Below are 21886 nucleotides of genomic sequence, written 5' to 3'. Positions count from 1 at the left end.
ACTAAAGGTAATAGTTGGTGGCGTGGATAGTAGAGGGACTATCCCGCTGGCCTAGCTCCTCCCCCTTGTGTCGTAACTCCTCCCCCTTACGGAAAAGGTCCCTTAGCCCACTTGATTCTAGCATCTACCCATCACCCACCCCATATATTATCCCCCATCTCATCACATTACCCACCCCACCCCACCCCATATATTATCCCCATCTCCTCACATTACCCACCCCACCCCCACATATTATCCCCCACCCCCACATAACACTATGCCCCGCACTGAGGCCGCACGGTGTGTACAGTGACAGTGTCAGTTGTTGCGCGACGTTTGCTAATAAAGTTATGTACGAGGCTACCATGGTAACAGCCACCGGAAGCGGAACAGAGACCCGGAAGCGGAAGTGCGTACAGGAGGGAAGAGAGAAATCGCCGGAGCAACGTGAGAGGGAGAACAATGTGAGTAGCCGGGTTACCCCGGTGTGACTTATTATATACCCCTGCCCCTATACCTGTCTATCTCACTATATATACATATACAATCACCCCTTCCCTGACATCACTTATTATATACCCCTGCCCCTATACCTGTCTATCTCACTATATATACATATATAACCACCCCTTCCCTGACATCACTTATTATATACCCCTGCCCCTATACCTGTCTATCTCACTATATATACATATATAACCACCCCTTCCCTGACATCACTTATTATATACCCCTGCCCCTATACCTGTCTATCTCACTATATATACATATATATAATCACCCCTTCCCTGACATCACTTATTATATACCCCTGCCCCTATATCTGTCTATCTCACTATATATACACATATATATATATAATCACCCCTTCCCTGACATCACTTATTATATACCCCTGCCCCTATATCTGTCTATCTCACTATATATACATATATAACCACCCCTTCCCTGACATCACTTATTATATACCCCTGCCCCTATACCTGTCTATCTCACTATATATACATATATATAATCACCCCTTCCCTGACATCACTTATTATATACCCCTGCCCCTATATCTGTCTATCTCACTATATATACACATATATATATAATCACCCCTTCCCTGACATCACTTATTATATACCCCTGCCCCTATATCTGTCTATCTCACTATATATACATATATAACCACCCCTTCCCTGACATCACTTATTATATACCCCTGCCCCTATATCTGTCTATCTCACTATATATATATATATATATATATATATATATATATATATATATATATATATATATATAACCACCCCTTCCCTGACATCACTTATTATATACCCCTGCCCCTATATCTGTCTATCTCACTATATATACATATATATAACCACCCCTTCCCTGACATCACTCATTATATACCCCTGCCCCTATACCTGTCTATCTCACTATATATATAATCACCCCTTCCCTGACATCACTTATTATATACCCCTGCCCCTATACCTGTCTATCTCACTATATATACATATATAACCACCCCTTCCCTGACATCACTTATTATATACCCCTGCCCCTATATCTGTCTATCTCACTATATATACATATATATATATATATATAACCACCCCTTCCCTGACATCACTTATTATATACCCCTGCCCCTATATCTGTCTATCTCACTATATATACATATATATAACCACCCCTTCCCTGACATCACTCATTATATACCCCTGCCCCTATACCTGTCTATCTCACTATATATATAATCACCCCTTCCCTGACATCACTTATTATATACCCCTGCCCCTATACCTGTCTATCTCACTATATATACATATATATAATCACCCCTTCCCCGGCATCACTTATTATATACCCCTGCCCCTATACCTGTCTATCTCACTATATATACATATATATAATCACCCCTTCCCTGACATCACTTATTATATACCCCTGCCCCTATACCTGTCTATCTCACTATATATACATATATATAATCACCCCTTCCCCGGCATCACTTATTATATACCCCTGCCCCTATACCTGTCTATCTCACTATATATACATATATATAATCACCCCTTCCCCGGCATCACTTATTATATACCCCTGCCCCTATACCGGTCTATCACACTATATATACCGTATATACTCGAGTATAAGCCGAGTTTTTCAGCACATTTTTTGTGCTGAAAAAGTTCCCCCTCGGCTTATACTCGAGTGATGCTCCGGAGCAGAGCGTAGAGAGCTCTGGGAAGGAGGGAAGGAGGAGGAGGGAGGGGGACACGGGAGCCGCAGCAGCGCACTGTAATTGGTGCATCAATCAGTGACGCTGCTGCAGCCGTCCGTCTCCCTCTCCCTGCTCGCTGAAGCACCGCCGCGCCGCCCGCCTCCTCAGCCGCTGCAGACTTTCCTGTATGACCTAAGGCCGGCCACCGATGCCCGCACCGCCTGCTGCTGCCCGCATTCCGCTGCCCCTTCATTCGTTTACACATAGCCCGTCAATGGTGAGTAGAGACAGGCGGCGGCAGTGGGGGGGTGGGGGGGGGGTTGGGGGCTGTGCATATCTGGCACCATGAGGGTATATCTGGCACTGTGAGGGCATATCTGGCACTGTGGGGGAATGTGTAGCACTGTGGGGGCATATCTGGCACCGTGGGGAAAATCTGGCAGTATGAGGGCATATCTGGCACTGTGGGGGCACATGTAGCACTGTGGGGGTATATCTGACACCGTGGGGGAATATCTGGCAGTATGGCACTGTGGGGGCATATCTGGCACTGTGGGGGCATATCCGGCACTGTGGGGGCATATCTGGCACTATGAGGGCATATCTGGCACTGTGGGGGCATATCTGGCAATGTGGGGGCATATCTGGCAATGTGGGGGCATATCTGGCAATGTGGGGGCATATCTAGCACTGAGGGCTGTGTACGGCTAGACTTGCATTTCCCACCCTAGGCTTATACTCGAGTCAATAAGTTTTCCCAGTTTTTTGGGGTGAAATTAGGTGCCTCGGCTTATATTCGGGTCGACTTATACTCGAGTATATACGGTACATATATATAACCACTCCTTCCCCGGCATCACTCATTATATACCCCTGCCCCTATACCTGTCTATCTCACTATATATACATATATAATCCCACTCCCCTATGTGTAGTCATATCTCACCTCTTACACATGTCTGTCTGTCTGTCCCTTTCCCCATGTGTGTGTATATGTGTGTGTGTGTATATATATATATATATATATACTCGCACATCTCACCCCCTCCCTGTGTGTGTGTAATAATCTCTGTAAAGCGCTGTGGAATGTGTGCGCGCTATATAAATGACTGGTTATAAGTGAGTATAACTATATCTCCTCCCCCCCCATATCATCATCCTTAACTCTATCTACCGCACACTTCCCCATGTATACACAGTTATAGATCAGCTATCTCCCTATATGCACAGTTAGGTGGCATATCCCTCCCACCTATATATTTCAATATTATCCATCCTCCTATATAAGATGAGAACACACCTTGTCTGATCTGCACGTCAAAACACAATATATATATATATGTAATGTAATCCTATTACAAGGGGAAGGACCCCACACAACTATGTTCAGCATTCAGCCAATGTGAATCCAGCAGGTAGCAGCAGCCCGGATCGCGATCTAACGTGTCATCGCTGCGTTTGCTGTCCGTGGTGTCACCTATACTTCCTCAGGCACATGTTCCCACATAACGGACGATGATCATTGCCTTTGACAAGCTGCCCGATAGTAAATCTACCCCTTGGCATGCTTTATATTGTGCTGGAAGTATAGATACTACTCATTGATATAGCTTACACGTTTCCTCTGTAGCCCCTATGTCATCATCTTGTTCAGGAAATGGGGTGCGTCAGGAAATTGTGTTCTCCAGTGTTTCAGCTGCTGATCCGTCTAGTGACCTGCAAAACAAAGGCTCCGTATCTGAAGCTGCACTAACACCTACATATTAATAACCCGTTCCCTGCAGCCATCTTTTCCTTTTGTTGCCTTGTGCAAATGGGAGGGGGTGTTTGATCTTGGCTACATGATAAAGAGAATGCGACTTCTGCACAGGTTTTCTCCACTGTAAAGTGATGCTGGCAAATGACACCATACTGTGTAGTCGGACTGTGGCCATGGACGTAGGACACCGCAGTGCAGCCGGTGCTGTAGTCATTGCTGTCTTCTATCCCCAGGAGTCTCCTAAACAAACCCAAGAGCGAGATGACACCAGAAGAGCTGCAGAAGCGGGAGGAAGAGGAGTTCAACACGGGGCCCTTGTCTGTGCTCACACAGTCCGTCAAGAATAACACGCAGGTTCTCATCAACTGCAGGAATAACAAGAAGCTGCTGGGACGGGTGAAGGCGTTTGACAGGTGAGCAGAGCGCTCTCACGGCCAGGTGTGGTTGTGTCTGTGATGGGAGTTGTCCGGGTGCTATTACTAACCCCCATCTCGCTCTCTGTCACCCTCAGGCACTGCAATATGGTACTAGAAAATGTTAAGGAAATGTGGACGGAGGTTCCCAAAAGTGGGAAAGGGAAGAAGAAGTCAAAGCCAGTGAACAAGGACAGATATATCTCCAAGATGTTCCTCCGAGGAGACAGCGTCATCGTCGTGCTCAGGAATCCATTACTGGCTGGAAAGTGATGGCGCCCCCAGGTGGTCGCTGTGTTCTTCAGTTTGGCCTGTCGCCGTCGTGCAGTTATTGCGGGCACTGGTTATGTTGTGTATGTCCCATCCGTGTGGAGGCCTCCTGTGTGTGAGACGGGTGTGTCCGCACATGCCTGGGATCTGTTGGGTCCCATGTAACATGTTTGTCACTGTGTTTTGTTTTTCTAATAAACAGGAGAAGTTAGACATGTGTGGCGCATGATTACTGTATGAGATGCGTCTTCACACCGCCCCAGATACTCGGGACTCGCACGCAGCTGTCCTCATAATGTAATATAATCAGAAACACTTCCTCTGTATATGATCACTGTACAATAGTATCATCGTTTTATTGGGTGAGATGTAGAACAGTGCAAGGAAATTACACAAAGAACAATGAAACTCAACAGAACATAATGACACAAATGTATCAGATTATACTCCACCAACCAATACACAAATCTCAACTTTTATGTCTGTATAGTAACCATAGTACATAGTTGCCATTATTGGCTGGTGTTATTGTCCGTTCCCAGGTGCTAGATAAACTGCATCTCTTGTAGGCGCTATTTCAGGAAGATGTGTGAATACTTGTGCTACAGTCACTTTATGCTTTGTGAGTCTGTGGTGTAGCACTGTGTTGTGCCAGGTGATATATAATTACAGAGGGGTAAGACATACAGGAGTATCTCATAGAGATGTAGTTGTGGATGTTATCATTGACCGTTTAGAAATATATAATAATTTTTATATATATGTAACAACTTACACCTAAATTGTTGTTGACATTATCCGGAAAAAGGTAACTTAGGGCGGTATTCAAATGATTTATCACGCCAAATCTCCTTTCTAAAGTGATCCCCATTATAGCGCATGTTGCGCCCATAGTAATCTGGTTTAGCTGCATAAAGGGTTAGAGCGCCTCGCTACCCTGGGAGTAGCAAGCGGAAAAGATGATACCATGCCCGTTAGCAGAAGCAGAACAGGTGTGGAAGGGGCTGGAAAGAATTGAATACCGCCCTTAGGGTCTGCAATTTTCCAGCACTTGTCCTGCTCACGAAGCCACGCAGACCCTTTCCTGCTCACGGCGGCACGGGGCCCCGCAGACCCTTTCCTGCTCACGGCGGCACGGGGCCCCGCAGACCCTTTCCTGCTCACGGTGGCACGGGGCCTCGCAGACTCTTTCCTGCTCACGGCGGCACGGGGCCCCGCAGACCCTTTCCTGCTCACGGCGGCACGGGGCCCCGCAGACACTGTTTGAAATGTTTCATTAGATCAATAAAATTGATGACGAAAATTTACCAAGCTCCCAATTTGATTCAAGATTTTGGAAATTTACTAAACACAAATCTCGGCAGTGTTGGGCTAATTCTTATTGACTTTAACGGCAGTCTACACAAATACGAATCAATAGACCAGAGGTTCTCAAACTCGGTCCTCGGGGGCCCACACAGGGCATGTTTTGCAGGTCTCCTCACAGAATCGCAAGTGAAATAATTAGCTCCACCTGTGGACCTTTTAAAATGTGTCAGTGAGTAATTAATACACCTGTGCACCTGCTGGGTTACCTGCAAAACATGCACTGTGCGGGCCCCCGAGGACCGAGTTTGAGAACCTCTGCAATAGACCATCGGTAAACACAGTTGTTTCTGCAGCAGAGTACACTGGATTCTACAGGGAATAACATCGGGGTGTAGAGTTGGATCTTGATCTGAGGCACCAACAGGCTAAAACTTTGACTGTTCCCAGGATGCACTGCACCGCCTCCTCTATATTCCCGCCTCCAGGCACTGGAGCTCAGTTTGTAAGTTGGTGCTTGCAGTGCAGGCAGCTAACAGGGAGGGCTGCGCTAGACAGTCCTGAAAAAAGCTATAGAAGCCTGGGTTCAAGAAGTTGAGGCGGAGCTACCTCTGAATTTCTCTTACGTCTAGAGGATGCTGGGGTCCACATTAGTACCATGGGGTATAGACGGGTCAACCAGGAGCCATTGGCACTTTAAGAGTTTGAGAGTGTGTGCTGGCTCCTCCCTCTATGCCCCTCCTACCAGACTCAGTTTAGAAAATGTGCCCGGAGGAGCCGGTCACAGCTAGGGGAGCTCTACAGAGCTTCTTTAGAAAGTCTGTTTTTTTTTTTTTAGAGTTTATTTTTCAGGGAGACTACTGGCAACAGCCTCCCTGCAGCGAGGGACTGAGGGGGGGAGTAGTGTCCGCCCTGCGGGTTCTGAGCCACTATCTCCACTGACTGGACACTGAGCTCCTGAGGGGATCGATCGTTCCCCGCCACAGGGGATCGCTCACCCCGGCAGCATGTTGCCGCCCCCTTACAGAGCCAGAAGATTGGTGGCGAGTGAGTCACCGACCCCCCTAGCAAGTGGGGGGACGGTGTGAAGATGGCGGCAACAGGGTATGGAGCGCAGTACTAACTACACTCCGGGGCTCAGCGGTACATAGTGCGGCGCTGGGAGGGGCGCCCTGAGCCAGCGCCTACACTGGTCACGCAGCCTGTCGGGGTCCCGAGATCTCTGCCAGCATAATTCCTCAGGCCAGTATAATCCTATGAAGAGCGGGAAGACAGCGCCATTTTGGGGGCGGAGCTTCTCAGCAGACCCAGCAACGTTCAGCGCCATTTTCCAGCCTGCACAGCGCTGTCAGTGCAGAGCAAGTCCCTCCACAGCAACTCCAGCTATCTCTCACGGTACCAGGGGGTTGTAGAAGGGGGGGGGCAGCGCCCTGTATACAGGCTGTGCAACCTATTAAGGTGCACAGTCAGCGCTGATAGGGGTCTCCCTATACCTAAAAAGCGCTGTGTGTGGGTTGGCTCCAATCTCTGTGTCTCTCTTGCCATTCTTGGGGGTGAAACTCTGTCTGCCCTCCCCTGTGTGTGTGTGGAGTGTCTGTGGTCTACATTAAGCTATGTCCAGGGACTCTGTGTCATATGCTGCAGAGGATATGTCCTCTCAGGATGATCCCATTCCATGTAATCAGGATTGCACTGTTTTAGCACAGATACCAGCAAGGGAGCCTGAGTGGTTATCCTCTATCAAATCTATGATTTCTCAGATTTCTACTAGGGTTGCACAGAATGAGTCTGCAACTCAGGCTTTACAGAACTCTATGGCAGTCTGGCCCAGTTCTGTTACCTCAGGGCCCCCCGCTGTATATTCCCAAAAATGTGCTCTTGCACAGATTATGCAAGATGACACGGATACCGATTCTGACATTGAGGACGGTGATGGGGATGTGTTGAGGGGGGCAGCATCTCTTGTAAAAGGGGTGCAGTTGATGATTGAGGCTATTAGGGATGTGTTGAATATTACTGATACAACACCTGAGCAGGTTGAGGAGGCTTACTTCACTGAAAATAAGAAAGCCTCGCTAACCTTCCATGCGTCCAAAGAATTAAATGCTATTTTTTAAAAAGCCTGGGAAAAACCTGAGAAAAAATTCCAGATCCCTAAAAGGGTCCTGGTGGCATTTCCTTTCCCTGTGGGGGATAGAAAAAAATGGGAAAACCCGCCCATTGTTGACGCGCCTGTATCCAGACTCTCAAAAAAGGTGGTTTTACCTGTTCTAGGATCCACCATCTTGCTAGAGCCGGCTGATCGTAAAACTGATAATGCGCAAATCCATGTACACAGCTTCAGGGGCCATATTACGACCCACTATCGCCAGTGCTTGGATTGCCAAAGCTATAGTAAAGTGGTCAGGCACGTTACTTGAAGACTTGGATACTATGGAGAAATGTGATGTTGAATTGTTTTTGCGTAACATTCAGGATTCGTCAGGATTTCTCGTAGAATCCATGAAGGACCTGGGTTCCATGGCTGCAGGAATTTCTTCCATGTCTGTCTCAGCTCGTCAAGGACTGTGGCTGCGCCAGTGGTCTGCTGACGCGGAATCCAGGAGAAGTGTGGAGACCCTACCCTACACAGGTCAGGCTCTCTTTGGGGAAGCGTTAGATGCGTGGATCTCCACGGCTACAGCGGGTAAGTCACCTTTTTTTCCCTCAACTGCACCTACTACGAAGAAACCCTTTTTTCCAACTGCATCACAGCCCTTTCGGGCTGCCAAGCCACGAAAAGCCAGACCGTCCAACACCTTCTTTAGGGGAGGCTGGCCCAAATCCAAGAAACCGGCTGCGGCGGGTTCCCAGGAACAGAAACCTGCTTCAGGTACGCCGAAGTCCTCCGCATAACGGTGGACTGCACGCACCAGAGGTGGGAGCGAGACTCAGTTCAGTCACGTCTGGGTGTCGTTCGGCCTGGATCCCTGGGTGCAAGATATCATGTCACAGGGATACAGGCTGGAATTTCAAGATCTCCCTCCTCACCAATTCTTCAAATCAGGCTTGCCAGCTTTGCTGGCAGACAGGGCTGTCCTGAAGGCAGCCGTCCAGAAGTTGGTGGAGGCACAGGTCATTGTACCGGTCCCTCCTCATCTGCAAAACAAAGGTTACTATTTGAACCTTTTCGTGGTACCGAAACCGGATGGTTCAATCAGGCCCATTCTGAACCTAAAATCGCTAAATCCCTTTCTGAAGGAGTTAAGGTTCAAAATGGAATCTCTAAGGGCGGTGATATCAAGTCTGGAAGAGGGGGAATTCCAGGTATCCCTGGATATCAAGGATGCGTACCTTCATATTCCGATTTGGCCGCCGCATCAGGCTTATCTCCGATTCGCACTGTTGGACTGTCACTATCAGTTCCAGGACCTCCCATTTGGCCTCTCCACAGCACCGAGGGTTTTCACCAAGGTGATAGCGGAAATGATCATACTCCTTCGCAAACGGGGGGTGAATATAATTCCATATCTGGACGATCTGCTGATAAAGGCACCATCCAAGGAGAAGCTGTTACAGTCCATCTTTCTCACGACCCACCTGCTCAGGGAACACGGTTGGAACCAACCAGGCGGTTGTCCTTTCGGGGAATGATCCTTGACACGGAAGTGCAGAGGGTGTTTCTTCCAGAGGAAAAAGCGTTGGTGATACAAACAATGGTCCGGGATGTCCTGAAGCCAGCCCGGGTGTCGGTTCATCAGTGCATTCGCCTTCTGGGGAAGATGGTGGCCTCTTACGAGGCCCTTCGGTATGGGAGGTTTCATGCTCTGTCCTTCCAACTGGATCTCCTGGAAAAATGGTCGGGATCCCACTTACATATGCACCAAAGGATACGTCTGTCACCAACGGCCAGGATTTCACTCCTCTGGTGGTTGCAACTACCTCACCTTCTGGAGGGCCGCAGGTTCGGGATTCAGGACTGGATCCTTCTAACCACGGATGCAAGTCTCCCAGGCTGGGGCGCAGTCACTCAAGGGGAGACCTTCCAAGGAAGGTGGTCAAGTCTGGAAGCCGGCCTGCCAATAAACATTCTAGAACTAAGAGCCGTCTACAAAGGTCTTCTCCAAGCGGCCCATCTTCTGAGAAATCGGGCCATTCAAGTGCAGTCGGACAATGTAACAAAAGTGGCTTACATCAACCGACAGGGCGGAACGAAGAGCAGAGCTGCAATGTCAGAGGTAACAAGAATCATCCTCTGGGCAGAAAAACGCGCGTTGGCGCTGTCAGCAATTTTCTTTCTGGGAGTAGACAATTGGGAAGCGGACTTCCTCAGCAGACACGATCTCCATCCAGGAGAGTGGGGACTCCATCCGGAAGTGTTCACGGAGGTGACCGATCTTTGGTGTGTACCTCAAATCGACATGATGGCCTCGTCTCAACAAGAAGCTTCGGCGATATTGTTCCAGGTCGAGGGACCCGCAAGCAGTGGTGGTGGACGCACTGGTGTCTCCGTGGGTTTTCCAGTCGGTGTACGTGTTTCCACCACTCCCACTCATTCCAAGAGTGCTAAAGCTCATAAGGAGAACAAGGGTTCAAGTGATCCTCATTGCTCCGGACTGGCCAAGAAGGTCTTGTAACGCATATCTTCTGGATCTACTGCTAGAAGATCCGAGGCCTCTTCCGGAGGACCTGTAGCAGCAGGGGCTGTTCGCCTATCAAGACTTGCTGCGTTTGACGGCATGGAAGTTGAATGCCAGATACTAGCTCGGAAGGGGATTCCGGACAAGGTTATTCCTACCCTGATACAGGCTAGGAAAGGAGTTACGTCTAAACATTACCACCATATTTGGAAAAAATATGTATCTTGGTGTGAGTCCAAGAAGTTTCCTACGGTGGAGTTTCAACTGGGAAGTTTTCAACTCTTCCCGCAAGCAGGTGTGGATATGGGCCTGAGGTTGGGATCCGTAAAGGTACAAATTTCGTCCGTATCCATTTTCTTCCAGAAACAGTTGGCTGCCGTCCCTGAGGTTCAGACTTTTTTGAAGGGAGTTCTGCACATCCAGCCTCCCTTTGTGCCGCCTACAGCGCCCTGGGATCTTAACGTGGTGTTGCAGTTCCTCCAGTCGGACTGGTTTGAGCGTCTACAGGAGGTTGAGGTCTAGTTTCTCACGTGGAAGGCTGTCACCTTGTTGGCCTTAGCTTCTGCTAGACGTGTGCCGGAGTTGGGGGCTTTGTCCTGTAGAAGCCCATACTTGATCTTCCATGAAGATAGGGCTGAGCTCCGGACACGTCAGCAGTTCCTTCCGAAGGTTGTGTCGGCATTTCATATCAACCAACCTATTGTGGTGCCAGTTGCTACTGACTCCTCAATTTCATCAAAGTCCTTGGATGTTGTAAAGGCTCTGAAGATCTATGTGAAGAGGACTGCTCGTCACAGAAAATCGGACTCTCTGTTTGTCCTATACGATCCCAAGAAAATTGGGCATCCTGCTTCTAAGCAGACAATCTCTCACTGGATCAGGTTCACTATCCAGCATGCGTATTCTACGGCAGGATTGCCGTGTCCTACCTCTGTTAAGGCCCACTCTACTCGTAAGGTGGGTTCTTCCTGGGCGGCTGCCCAAGGTGTCTCGGCTTTACAGCCTTGCTGAGCGGCTACTTGGTCGGGGTCGAACACATTTGCAAAGTTCTACAAGTTCGATACTTTGACCAAACTTCAGGTCCTCAGCGGCCAATCAGTTCTGCAGGAGCCTCCGCGCTCTCCCTCCCGTTCTGGGAGCTTTGGTACATCCCCATGGTACTAATGTGGACCCCAGCATCCTCTAGGACAGGGGTTCTCAAACTCGGTCCTCAGGACCCCACACAGTGCATGTTTTGCAGGTAACCCAGCAGGTGCACAGGTGTAATAATTACTCACTGACACATTTTAAAAGGTCCACAGGTGGAGCTAATTATTTCACTTGTGATTCTGTGAGGAGACCTGCAAAACATGCACTGTGTGGGGTCCTGAGGACCGAGTTTGAGAACCTGTGCTCTAGGATGTAAGAGAAAGTAGGATTTTGGTTACCTACCGGTAAATCCTTTTCTCGTAGTCAATAGAGGATGCTGGGTGCCCGCCCAGCGCTTCATTTTCCTGCTATCGTAATTTGGTTCAGTACAACTTCGTTTTAGTTGAGTACTGCATTGTTACTTGGTAAGTAATGTTTCAGCGGTTGCTGCGTTTTAAGCTAGTTGTCTTGACGTGCCTTGTATTTGTGAGCCGGTGTGAATCTCGCCACTATCTGTGTAAAATCCTTCTCTCGAAGATGTCCGTCTCCTCGGGCACAGTTTCTAGACTGTCTGGTAGGAGGGGCATAGAGGGAGGAGCCAGCCCACACTCTCAAACTCTTAAAGTGCCAATGGCTCCTGGTGGACCAGTCTATACCCCATGGTACTAATGTGGACCCCAGCATCCTCTACGGACTACAAGAAAAGGATTTACCGGTAGGTAACCTAAATCCTATTTTCTCTGCACATGTTACATCTGCCCCCCTGCAGTGCACATAGTTTTGCCCAACTGCTAACAAATTTGCTGCTGCGATCAGGTCTGAATTAGGCCCTATGTCCCATCCTTCCTCTCCCCTACACACCGTACTCACTGTCCCATCCCTTTTCTCCCCTACACACCGTACTCACTGTCCCATCCCTTTTCTCCCCTACACACCGTACTCACTGTCCCATCCCTTTTCTCCCCTACACACCGTACTCACTGTCTCATCCCTTTTCTCCCCTACACACCGTACTCACTGTCTCATCCCTTTTCTCCCCTACACACCGTACTCACTGTCCCATCCTTCCTCTCCCCTACACACCGTACTCACTGTCCCATCCCTTTTCTCCTCTACACACCCTACCCACTATGGGGGTAATTCAGAGTTGATCGCAGCAGCAAATTTGTTAGCAGTTGGGTAAAACCATGTGCAGTGCAGGGTGGGGCAGATGTAACATGTGCAGAGAGAGTTAGATTTGGGTGGGGTGTGTTCAAACTGAAATCTAAATTGCAGTATAAAAATCTGCCAGTATTTCTCGTACGTCCTAGAGGATGCTGGGGTCCACATTAGTACCATGGGGTATAGACGGGTCCACTAGGAGCCACTGGCCCTTTAAGAGTTTGATAGTGTGGGCTGGCTCCTCCCTCTATGCCCCTCCGACCAGACTCAGTTTAGAAAATGTGTCCGGAGGAGCCGGTCACAGCTAGGGGAGCTCCTAGAGCTTCTTTGGTTTTATTTTTTTGTAAGAGTTCATTTAGGCACCGGGAGGCTGCAGGCAACAGCTTCGCTGCTTCGAGGGACTAAGGGGGGGAGCAGTGTCCGCCCTGCGGGGTCTGAGCCACTATCTTCGCTGACAGGACACTGAGATCCTGAGGGTGCTGATCGTTAACCACTCTCACTCCTGCAGCATGCCGCCACCCCCTTACAGAGCCAGAAGACTTTGGTGGCGAGTGAGTCACCGGCCCCCCTGGTAAGTGGGGAGCTGGTGTGAAGATGGTGGCAACAGGGTAGGGAGCGCAGTACTAATTGAGCTCCGGGGCTCAACGGTACATAGTGTGGCGCTGTGAGGAGCGCCCTGAGCCAGCGCCTATACCCTAAACTGTCAGGGTCCCCGGATCGCTGCCAACAGACATCCTCAGGGCAGTATAATAAAATGAAGAGCGGGAAGCAGCGCCATGTTGGGGGAACGGAGCTTCTCAGGGCGGACCCAGCAGCGTTCAGCGCCATTTTCCTGCCTGCAGTTCCTGTGTAACAGACGCTGACAGGGAGAGCTGTCTTAGCAAGCAACTCCAGCTATCCTGTGCGGTACCCGGGGGTTATAGAAGGGGGGGGGGGGGGGGGGGGGGAACTGTGTAAAGTCTGTGTAGTCTATTAAGGTACGCAGATAGCGCTGGTAGCGCTGTGTGTGGGTTGGGTCCAATCTCTGTGTCTCTCTGTGGCATACTTGGGGGGAAACTGCGTCTGACATTTGTGTGTGTGTGTTCATTATCTCACATAGCCATGTCCAGGGACTCTGTGTCATATGCTGCAGAAGAGGTTTCCTCTCAGGAGGAATCCATTCCATGTACACAGGATTGTAATGCTTTGTCTCAGATCCCTATTACTGAGCCTGAGTGGTTGACCTCCATTAAAGGAATGATCTCTCAGATTTCTACTAGGGTAGCTCATACTGAGACAGAAACTCAGGTGTTAAATCTATGGCAGTTTGGTCAGGCTCTGTCCCTATTCCTGCAAAATCCCCTAGCATGCTCCCACAGAAACGTGCACTTGCCCAGATTATGCAAAATGACACGGATACCGACTCAGCAGACTGTGATGGGGATGCGCTGAGGGGGGCGGCGTCCCTTGCAATGGGGGTGCAGCTCATGATTGAGGCCATTAGAGATGTGTTAAACATTAATGACACCACACCTGAGCGGGTTGAGGAGGATTACTTCACAGACAATAAAAAAGCCTCGCTAACCTTCCCTGCGTTTAAAGAATTTAACGCTATATTTGAAAAATCCTGAGAAAACCTGGAGAAAAAAATCCAGATCCCAAAAAGGTTTCTGGTTGCTTTTCCCTTCCCTGAGGAGGATAGGAAGAAATGGGAAATCCCACCCTTTGTTGACGCATCGGTTTCCAGACTGTCTAAAAAGGTGGTTTTACCTGTCCCTAGATCTACCGCGTTAAAAGAACCGGCTGGACTTCCGCTTCCGGCCCCGCTGATGTGAGCCGCACGCTAGTGCAGCTCCGATACCGCCGCCGGGCTCCGGATATAACGGCTGTTCTCACAGCCTCCACGCCGCCGGGACCCGCACCCGCTATCCTCCCTGACACCACAGCGGTGCATGGACCACTATCTTCTCCCCCTGATGCCCCGCAATAAGACTAAAGGAACCAGGGACGCCCCATCCAAGATGGCGCCCGGAGCTGGCTGGACGGACTCTCCAGCACATGTGCCAGCAGCAGCAACCACTAAGCCGCACAGCAGAGGTGAGCTACCTCCCCAGTCACCCCCTGGGCATACTTTTAATACTGAGGCTGCACAACTAGACACCCCTGTGACTTACAGGGACATGGTGGCTGCAATCAGGGATGCCATAGGCCCCCTTATCACTGCACAAACAGCTAGTATCACGCAACAGCTGGACAAGCTCACTCACAGAGTCCAGGACACTGAACAGAAATTGGGGGCTATGTTTTCTGATGTGGCAGATTTACAGACCTCTTTTACCAAACAGAGAAAGCTGCAACACTCGATTATTAATAAACTGCAAGATCTGGAGAAGAGATCGCGCAGGAATAAGCTACGGGTTGTTGGGGTCCCTGAAGAAGTAAAAGGTCCGGCCCTTTATGATTTTATACGGCTCACTCTCCCAGAATTACTTCAAATCTCAGATCAATGCCACGATATGGTTATTGAACGGGCACACGACTAGGACCGATACACAATCAGACGGAAGCACGCCCTCGTGTAGTCATCTTCCGTATCCTCAATTACTCACACAAAAACTTACTATGGGTGGCCTCCCGTAAGCTCGGTTCCTTGCAGTGGAATGGAAATAGACTGCTCCTATTTCAAGACTATTCGGCGGAGCTGACAGCTGCTAGAAAAGAGTTTTCCCCAGTTTGTTCATACCTGGTCAAGAAAGGGAAAAAATTTGCCTCGTTATACCCGGCACGACTCCGCATTTACAATGGATCCTCACACGTAGATTTTGGGATCCGGTCTGAAGATCGACAGTATCTAGGTCGACAATGTTTAGATCGACCACTATAGGTCGACAGTCACTAGGTCGACATGGATGGAAGGTCGACAGGGTTTCTAGGTCGACATGTGCTAGGTCGACAGGTCTAAAGGTCGACATGAGTTTTTCACATTTTTTTTTCTTTTTTTGAATTTTTTCATACTTAACGATCCACGTGGACTACGATTGGAACGGTAAAGTGTGCCGAGCGAAGCGGTAGCGGAGCGAAGGCACCATGCCCGAAGCATGGCGAGGGGACGCGGTGCACTAATTTGGGATCCCGGTCACTCTACGAAGAAAACGACACCAAAAAAAAAAAAAAAAATCTCATGTCGACCTTTAGACCTGTCGACCTAGCACATGTCGACCTAGAAACCCTGTCGACCTTCCATCCATGTCGACCTAGTGACTGTCGACCTATAGTGATCGACCTAAACATTGTCGACCTAGATACTGTCGATTTGATGAACCACACCCGTAGATTTTACCTCAGTGGCCGATGCTCAACAGTACCTGGAAGAACTGCACACTGGTATGAATTCCCAATCTGGGCACGACGATGATTGAAGTGACTGTCTACTACGAGGGTTACTTAGACCCTATCAGGCACATCTATGCATATTCATTCATACATAACTATGTGCACAGTTCCTTACTTTAAAGCACTATTTGTTCGTTTAAATTCCTTTGATCTTCCTTTTACAGAATTAGTGCAAGGACTCAGTCCGCATTGGGACTACACCAGCTTTCCTATACCCCAAATGGGTTGGCAATAATAATTTAGTATTATTAGACATTCTTGTTCGATGCCTGAGCGGTGTTGCGGAGCTGCTCTCATGCTCCCTATGTTAAATCTCAGGTTACCACACATTGGAAGTCTAACTTCCCAAGTTTACGCATTACAGAGATGGTCATTCTTGACTCGGAAAGGTACGAGTCAGGGACCCAATCTCTGCTTGATGCATATGGTATTGTTGTGTGTTTTTATGTTTTGTCTGTTTGTATTTTGTTGTTTTCAGGAACCAGTTTGTTCCTGGCCTGCCCCCTCCCTCACGCTTATTTGCATCCAAACTCTTGCTATCGAGGTGATGTCATTGCTTTTATTCTTCTCTTATATGCTGATTAATAGTGTGTACATACAGTACATATATGATGATAGATGATGTCGCTACTTAAATTGGATCGTTAAATGTAGGAGGAGTAAATTCACCTTCAAAAAGAAGGAAACTCTTGCTATATTTGACTAAACAACACATTGATATAGCCTTCCTTCAGGAGACCCACCTCCTACCTGATAACGTCCTCAGGCCACAAATCCTTGGCTGGCAAGTATTGCATTCTGCTTCATATACATCAAAGAAAAGAGGTGTAGTTATTTTAGCTAAAAGAACCGTTCCCATCGAACTCCTGTCATCTTCGACAGACCCTGATGGACGCTTTGTTTTAATAGAGGTTAAGATTGGTGTAACAGTCTATGGGGTATATGCAATTGTGGTCAAATTCCGGCTGGAATTCGACCGTTTTTTAATTCGACACAATTCGACAGTCAGACACCCTGCCGCCGGGACCCGAATTCGACATATTCAATAAAAAACGGATTCGACAGTCCCGCTGTCGAAAAACAGACCAATTGACGGATAGTGTGCATCCTGGATTCGACTTTTTTGACAGCACAAAAGTGTTTAAAAAACCCAGAAAAAAAAAGCGTGGGGTTCCCCCCTCCTAAGCATAACCAGCCTCGGGCTCTTTGAGCCAGTCCTGGTTGTAAAAATACGGGGGGAAAAATGACAGTGGATCCCCCGTATTTTCACAACCAGCACCGGGCTCTGCGTCTGGTCCTGGTGCCAAAAATACGGGGGACAAAAAGCGTAGGGGTCCCCCGTATTTTTAACACCAGCACCCGGCTCCACTAGCTGGAGAGATAATGCCACAGCTGGGGGACACTTTTACACTGGTCCCTGCGGCCGTGGCATTAAATCCCCATTTCTCTAACGTCCTAAGTGGATGCTGGGACTCCGTAAGGACCATGGGGATTAGCGGCTCCGCAGGAGACTGGGCACAACTAAAGAAAGCTTTAGGACTACCTGGTGTGCACTGGCTCCTCCCACTATGACCCTCCTCCAGACCTCAGTTAGATTTCTGTGCCCGGCTGAGCTGGATGCACACTAGGGGCTCTCCTGAGCACCTAGAAAGAAAGTATATTTAGGTTTTTTATTTTCAGTGAGATCTGCTGGCAACAGGCTCACTGCAGCGAGGGACTAAGGGGAGAAGAAGCGAACCTACCTAACAGGTGGTAGTTTGGGCTTCTTAGGCTACTGGACACCATTAGCTCCAGAGGGACCGAACACAGGCCCAGCCTCGGAGCTCAGTCCCAGAGCCGCGCCGCCGTCCCCCTTACAGAGCCAGAAGCACGAAGAAGGTCCGGAAAATCGGTGGCAGAAGACTTCGGTCTTCACCAAGGTAGCGCACAGCACTGCAGCTGTGCGCCATTGCTCCTCATGCACACCTCACACTTCGGTCACTGATGGGTGCAGGGCGCTGGGGGGGGCGCCCTGAGGGCAATAAATAACACCTTGGCTGGCAAAATATACATCATATATAGTCCCAGAGGCTATATAGATGTAAAATTACCCCTGCCAGTATCACAGAAAAAGCGGGAGAAAGTCCGCCGAAAAGGGGGCGGGGCTTCACCCTCAGCACACTTGCGCCATTTTCTCTTCACAGTGCAGCTGGAAGACAGCTCCCCAGGCTCTCCCCTTTAGTTTTCAGGCTCAAAGGGTTAAAAAGAGAGGGGGGGGCACTAAATTTAGGCGCAATATATGTATACAAGCAGCTATTTGGGGAAAAATCACTCAGTTATTGTTAATCCCTGCATTATATAGCGCTCTGGTGTGTGCTGGCATACTCTCTCTCGGTCTCCCCAAAGGACTTTGTGGGGTCCTGTCCTCAGTCAGAGCATTCCCTGTGTGTGTGCGGTGTGTCGGTACGGCTGTGTCGACATGTTGGATGAGGAAGGTTACGTGGAGGCGGAGCAGAGGCCGATAAATGGGATGTCGCCCCCTGTGGGGCCGACACCAGAGTGGATGGATAGGTGGAAGGTATTAACCGACAGTGTCAACTCCTTACATAAAAGGCTGGATGGCGTAACAGTGGTGGGACAGCCGGCTTCTCAGCCCGCGTCTGCCCAGGCGTCTCAAAGGCCATCAGGGGCTCAAAACAACGCCCGTTACCTCAGATGGCAGACACAGATGTCGACACGGAGTCTGACTCCAGTGTCGACAATCCACTAGGAAAATCCGTTACATGATCTCGGCAATGAAAAATGTGTTACGCATTTTCTGACATAAACCCAAGTACCACATAAAAGGGGTTTTATTTTTGGGGAGAAAAAACAGCCACTGTTTTGTTCCCCCATCAGATGAATGAATGAAGTGCTGATGGCGTACCCTTTCCCGCCAGAGGATAGGTCACGTTGGGAGATATCCCTTAGGGTGGATAAGGCGCTCACACGTTTGTCAAAAGGTGGCACTGCCGTCTTAGGATACGGCCACCTTGAAGGAACCTGCTGAATAAAAGCAGGAGGCGATCCTGAAGTCTGTATTTACACACTCAGGTTATATACTGAAACTTGCAATTGCCTCAGCATAAATAGTGCTGCTGCAGCGTGGTCTGACACCCTGTCAGATAATATTAATACGCTAAGACAGGGATAATAATATTTGCTAACATTGAGCATATTTAAGACGTTGTCTTATATATAAAGGATGCACAGAGGGATATTTGCCGGCTGGCATCCAGAATTAATGCAATGTCTATTCTGCCAGGAGGGTAGTAGAAACCCGGCAGTGGACAGGTGATGCTGCATTTAAAAGGCACATGGAGATTCTGCCTTATAAGGGTGAGGAATTGTTTGGGGATGGTCTCTGGGACCTCGAATCCACAGCAACAGCTGGGAAGAAAAATTTTTACCTCAGGTTTCCTCACAAAAGCCTAAAGAAAGCACCGTATTTTCAGGTACAGTCCTTTCGGCTTCAGAAAAGCAAGCGGGTCAAAGGCGCTTCCTTTCTGCACAGAGACAAGGGAAGAAGGAAAAAAGCTGCACCAGTCAGCCAGTTCCAGGATCAAATATCTTCCCTCGCTTCCTCTGAGTCCACCGCATGACGCTGGGGCTCCACAGGTGGAGACAGGTGCGGTGGGGGCGCGTCTCGGGAACTGCAGGGATCAGTGGGCTTGCCCACAGGTGGATCCCTAGGTTCTGCAAGTAGTATCACAGGGATACAGGCTGGAGTTCGAGACGACTCCCCCTCGCCGTTGCCTCACATCAGCCTTGCCTGCTGCCCTCGGAGAAAGGTAGTACTGGCGGCAATTCACAAGCTGTACTTCCAGCAGGTGAAATCAAGGTACCCCTCTTTCAACAAGGCCGGGGTTACTATTCCAAAATGTTGTGGTACCGAAACCAGACGGTTCAGTGAGACCCATTCTAAAATTGAAATCTTTGAACACTTATATACGAAGGTTCAAGTTCAAAATGGAATCGCTCAGGGCGATTATTGCAAGCCTGGAAAATTTCAGGGTATCACTGGACATCAAGGATACTTACCTGCATGTCCCTATTTACCCTCGTCACCAGGTGTACCTCAAAATTGTGGTACAGGATTGTCATTACCAATTCCAGACGTTGCCGTTGGTCTGTCCCCGGCACCGGGGGTATTTACCAAGGTAATGGCCGAAGTACTTATCCCGTACTTGGACGATCTCCTTATAAAGGCGAGGTCCAGGGAGCAGTTGTTCGTCGGAGTAGCACTATCTCGGGAAGTGCTACAACAGCACGGCTGGATTCTGAATATTCCAAAGTCACAGCTGGTTCCTACGACGCGTCTACTGTTCCTGGGTATGGTTCTGGACACAGAACAGGATAAAAAGGGTTTCTCCCGGAGGAGAAGTCCAAGGAGTTGGCGTCTCTAGACGGAGACCTCCTAATACAAATACAGGTATCGGTGCATCTATGCACGCGAAACTTGGGAAAGATGGGAGCTTCTTACGAAGAATTTCCATTCGCCAAGTCCCATGCAAGGATCTTCCAGTGGGATCTGTTGGACAAGTGGTCCGGGTCGCATTCTCAGATGCATCGGCGGATAACCCTGTCTCCAAGGGCCAGGGTGTCGCTGTGGTGGTGACATACAGGACTGGGTCCTGGTGACCACGGATGCCAGCCTTCAAGGCTGGGGGGCAGTCACACAGGGAAGAAACTTCCAAGGCCTATGGAAAAGTCAGGAGACTTCCCTACACATAAATGTTCTGGAACTTTGGGCCATTTACAATGCCCTAAGTCAGGCTAGACCCCTGCTTCAACACCGGCGGTGCTGATCCAGTCAGACAACATCACGGCGGTCGCTCATGTAAACCGACAGGGCGGCACAAGAAGCAGGATGGCGATGGCAGAAGCCACAAGGATTCTCCGATGGGCGGAAAATCATGTGTTAGCACTGTCAGCAGTGTTCATTCCTGGAGTGGACAACTGAGAAGCAGACTTACTCAGCACGACCTCCACCCGAGAGAGTGGGGACTTCATCCAGAAGTCTTCCAAATGATTGTACACCGTGGGGAAAGGCCACAGGTGGACAGGATGGCGTCCCGCCTCAACAAAAAGCTACAAAGATATTGCGCCAGGGGGCGTGGCCTGGAGGCTGTATGAGCAGGCTGCGTTTTTGGTGAGCTCTCAGGGACCTGAGAGTTTCCTTATAATACCACAGCCTTCACCCTATCCTAGTTGGCCTAAAACGTCTGGATCACCTCCCTAGAGTGCTGGTGCAGGTGGCGAGTACGAGCTGCGGAATCGGGGAGCCAGTTTCCTGGCTCCCGCGGATTGCGGCCTACTCGTCGCCCAGAAGCCGGGGCCTAAATTTTCACACTGCCCCCCAGCTGAGTGGTCGGCCTGTCCGGGACGTTAGACGGACCTGCTACTACCTTGCCCCTTGCAAGGGCATCACGGAAGACCCACCGGAGGTCCCTGTTGGCTGGCTGGAGGAGGCCCAGGCTCGGATAGGAGCCGAGAAGCGCGCTACGGAGCACGAGCGGCGGCCATCTTGGAGGTAGAAGAACGGGAGGCGAGACGGCAGGGGTTCGGAGGAGACGCCTGGCGGCCCTCGGAGGTGAGCAGATTGCAGTGTCCACCCCATTGAAGAGGCTGTCCATCTCCC

The 21886-nt window shown here is 49.5% G+C and overlaps 1 protein-coding gene across 1 annotated transcript; it reads left to right on the top strand.

Annotated features, from left to right (window-relative positions):
- The first annotated feature begins 340 nt into the window (after positions 1-340).
- On the top strand, positions 341-4853 carry SNRPD2 (small nuclear ribonucleoprotein D2 polypeptide). Its single transcript, XM_063955535.1, has 3 exons — positions 341-446; positions 4193-4372; positions 4471-4853. Coding segments are annotated over exons 1-3 (357 nt in total). The 5' UTR covers positions 341-444; the 3' UTR covers positions 4646-4853.
- Positions 4854-21886: the final 17033 nt, after the last annotated feature.

Source organism: Pseudophryne corroboree, unplaced genomic scaffold (assembly GCF_028390025.1).
Source record: "Pseudophryne corroboree isolate aPseCor3 unplaced genomic scaffold, aPseCor3.hap2 scaffold_958, whole genome shotgun sequence".
In the NCBI taxonomy this organism is placed as follows: domain Eukaryota; kingdom Metazoa; phylum Chordata; class Amphibia; order Anura; family Myobatrachidae; genus Pseudophryne; species Pseudophryne corroboree.
This window is presented reverse-complemented; position numbering and strand designations above follow the sequence as displayed.

Excerpts from the sequence above, each read along its gene's own strand:
- SNRPD2 (XM_063955535.1), top strand. Across the intron at positions 4,373-4,470 it reads CGGGTGAAGGCGTTTGACAG|GCACTGCAATATGGTACTAG; the intron begins GTGAGCAGAGCG and ends TGTCACCCTCAG.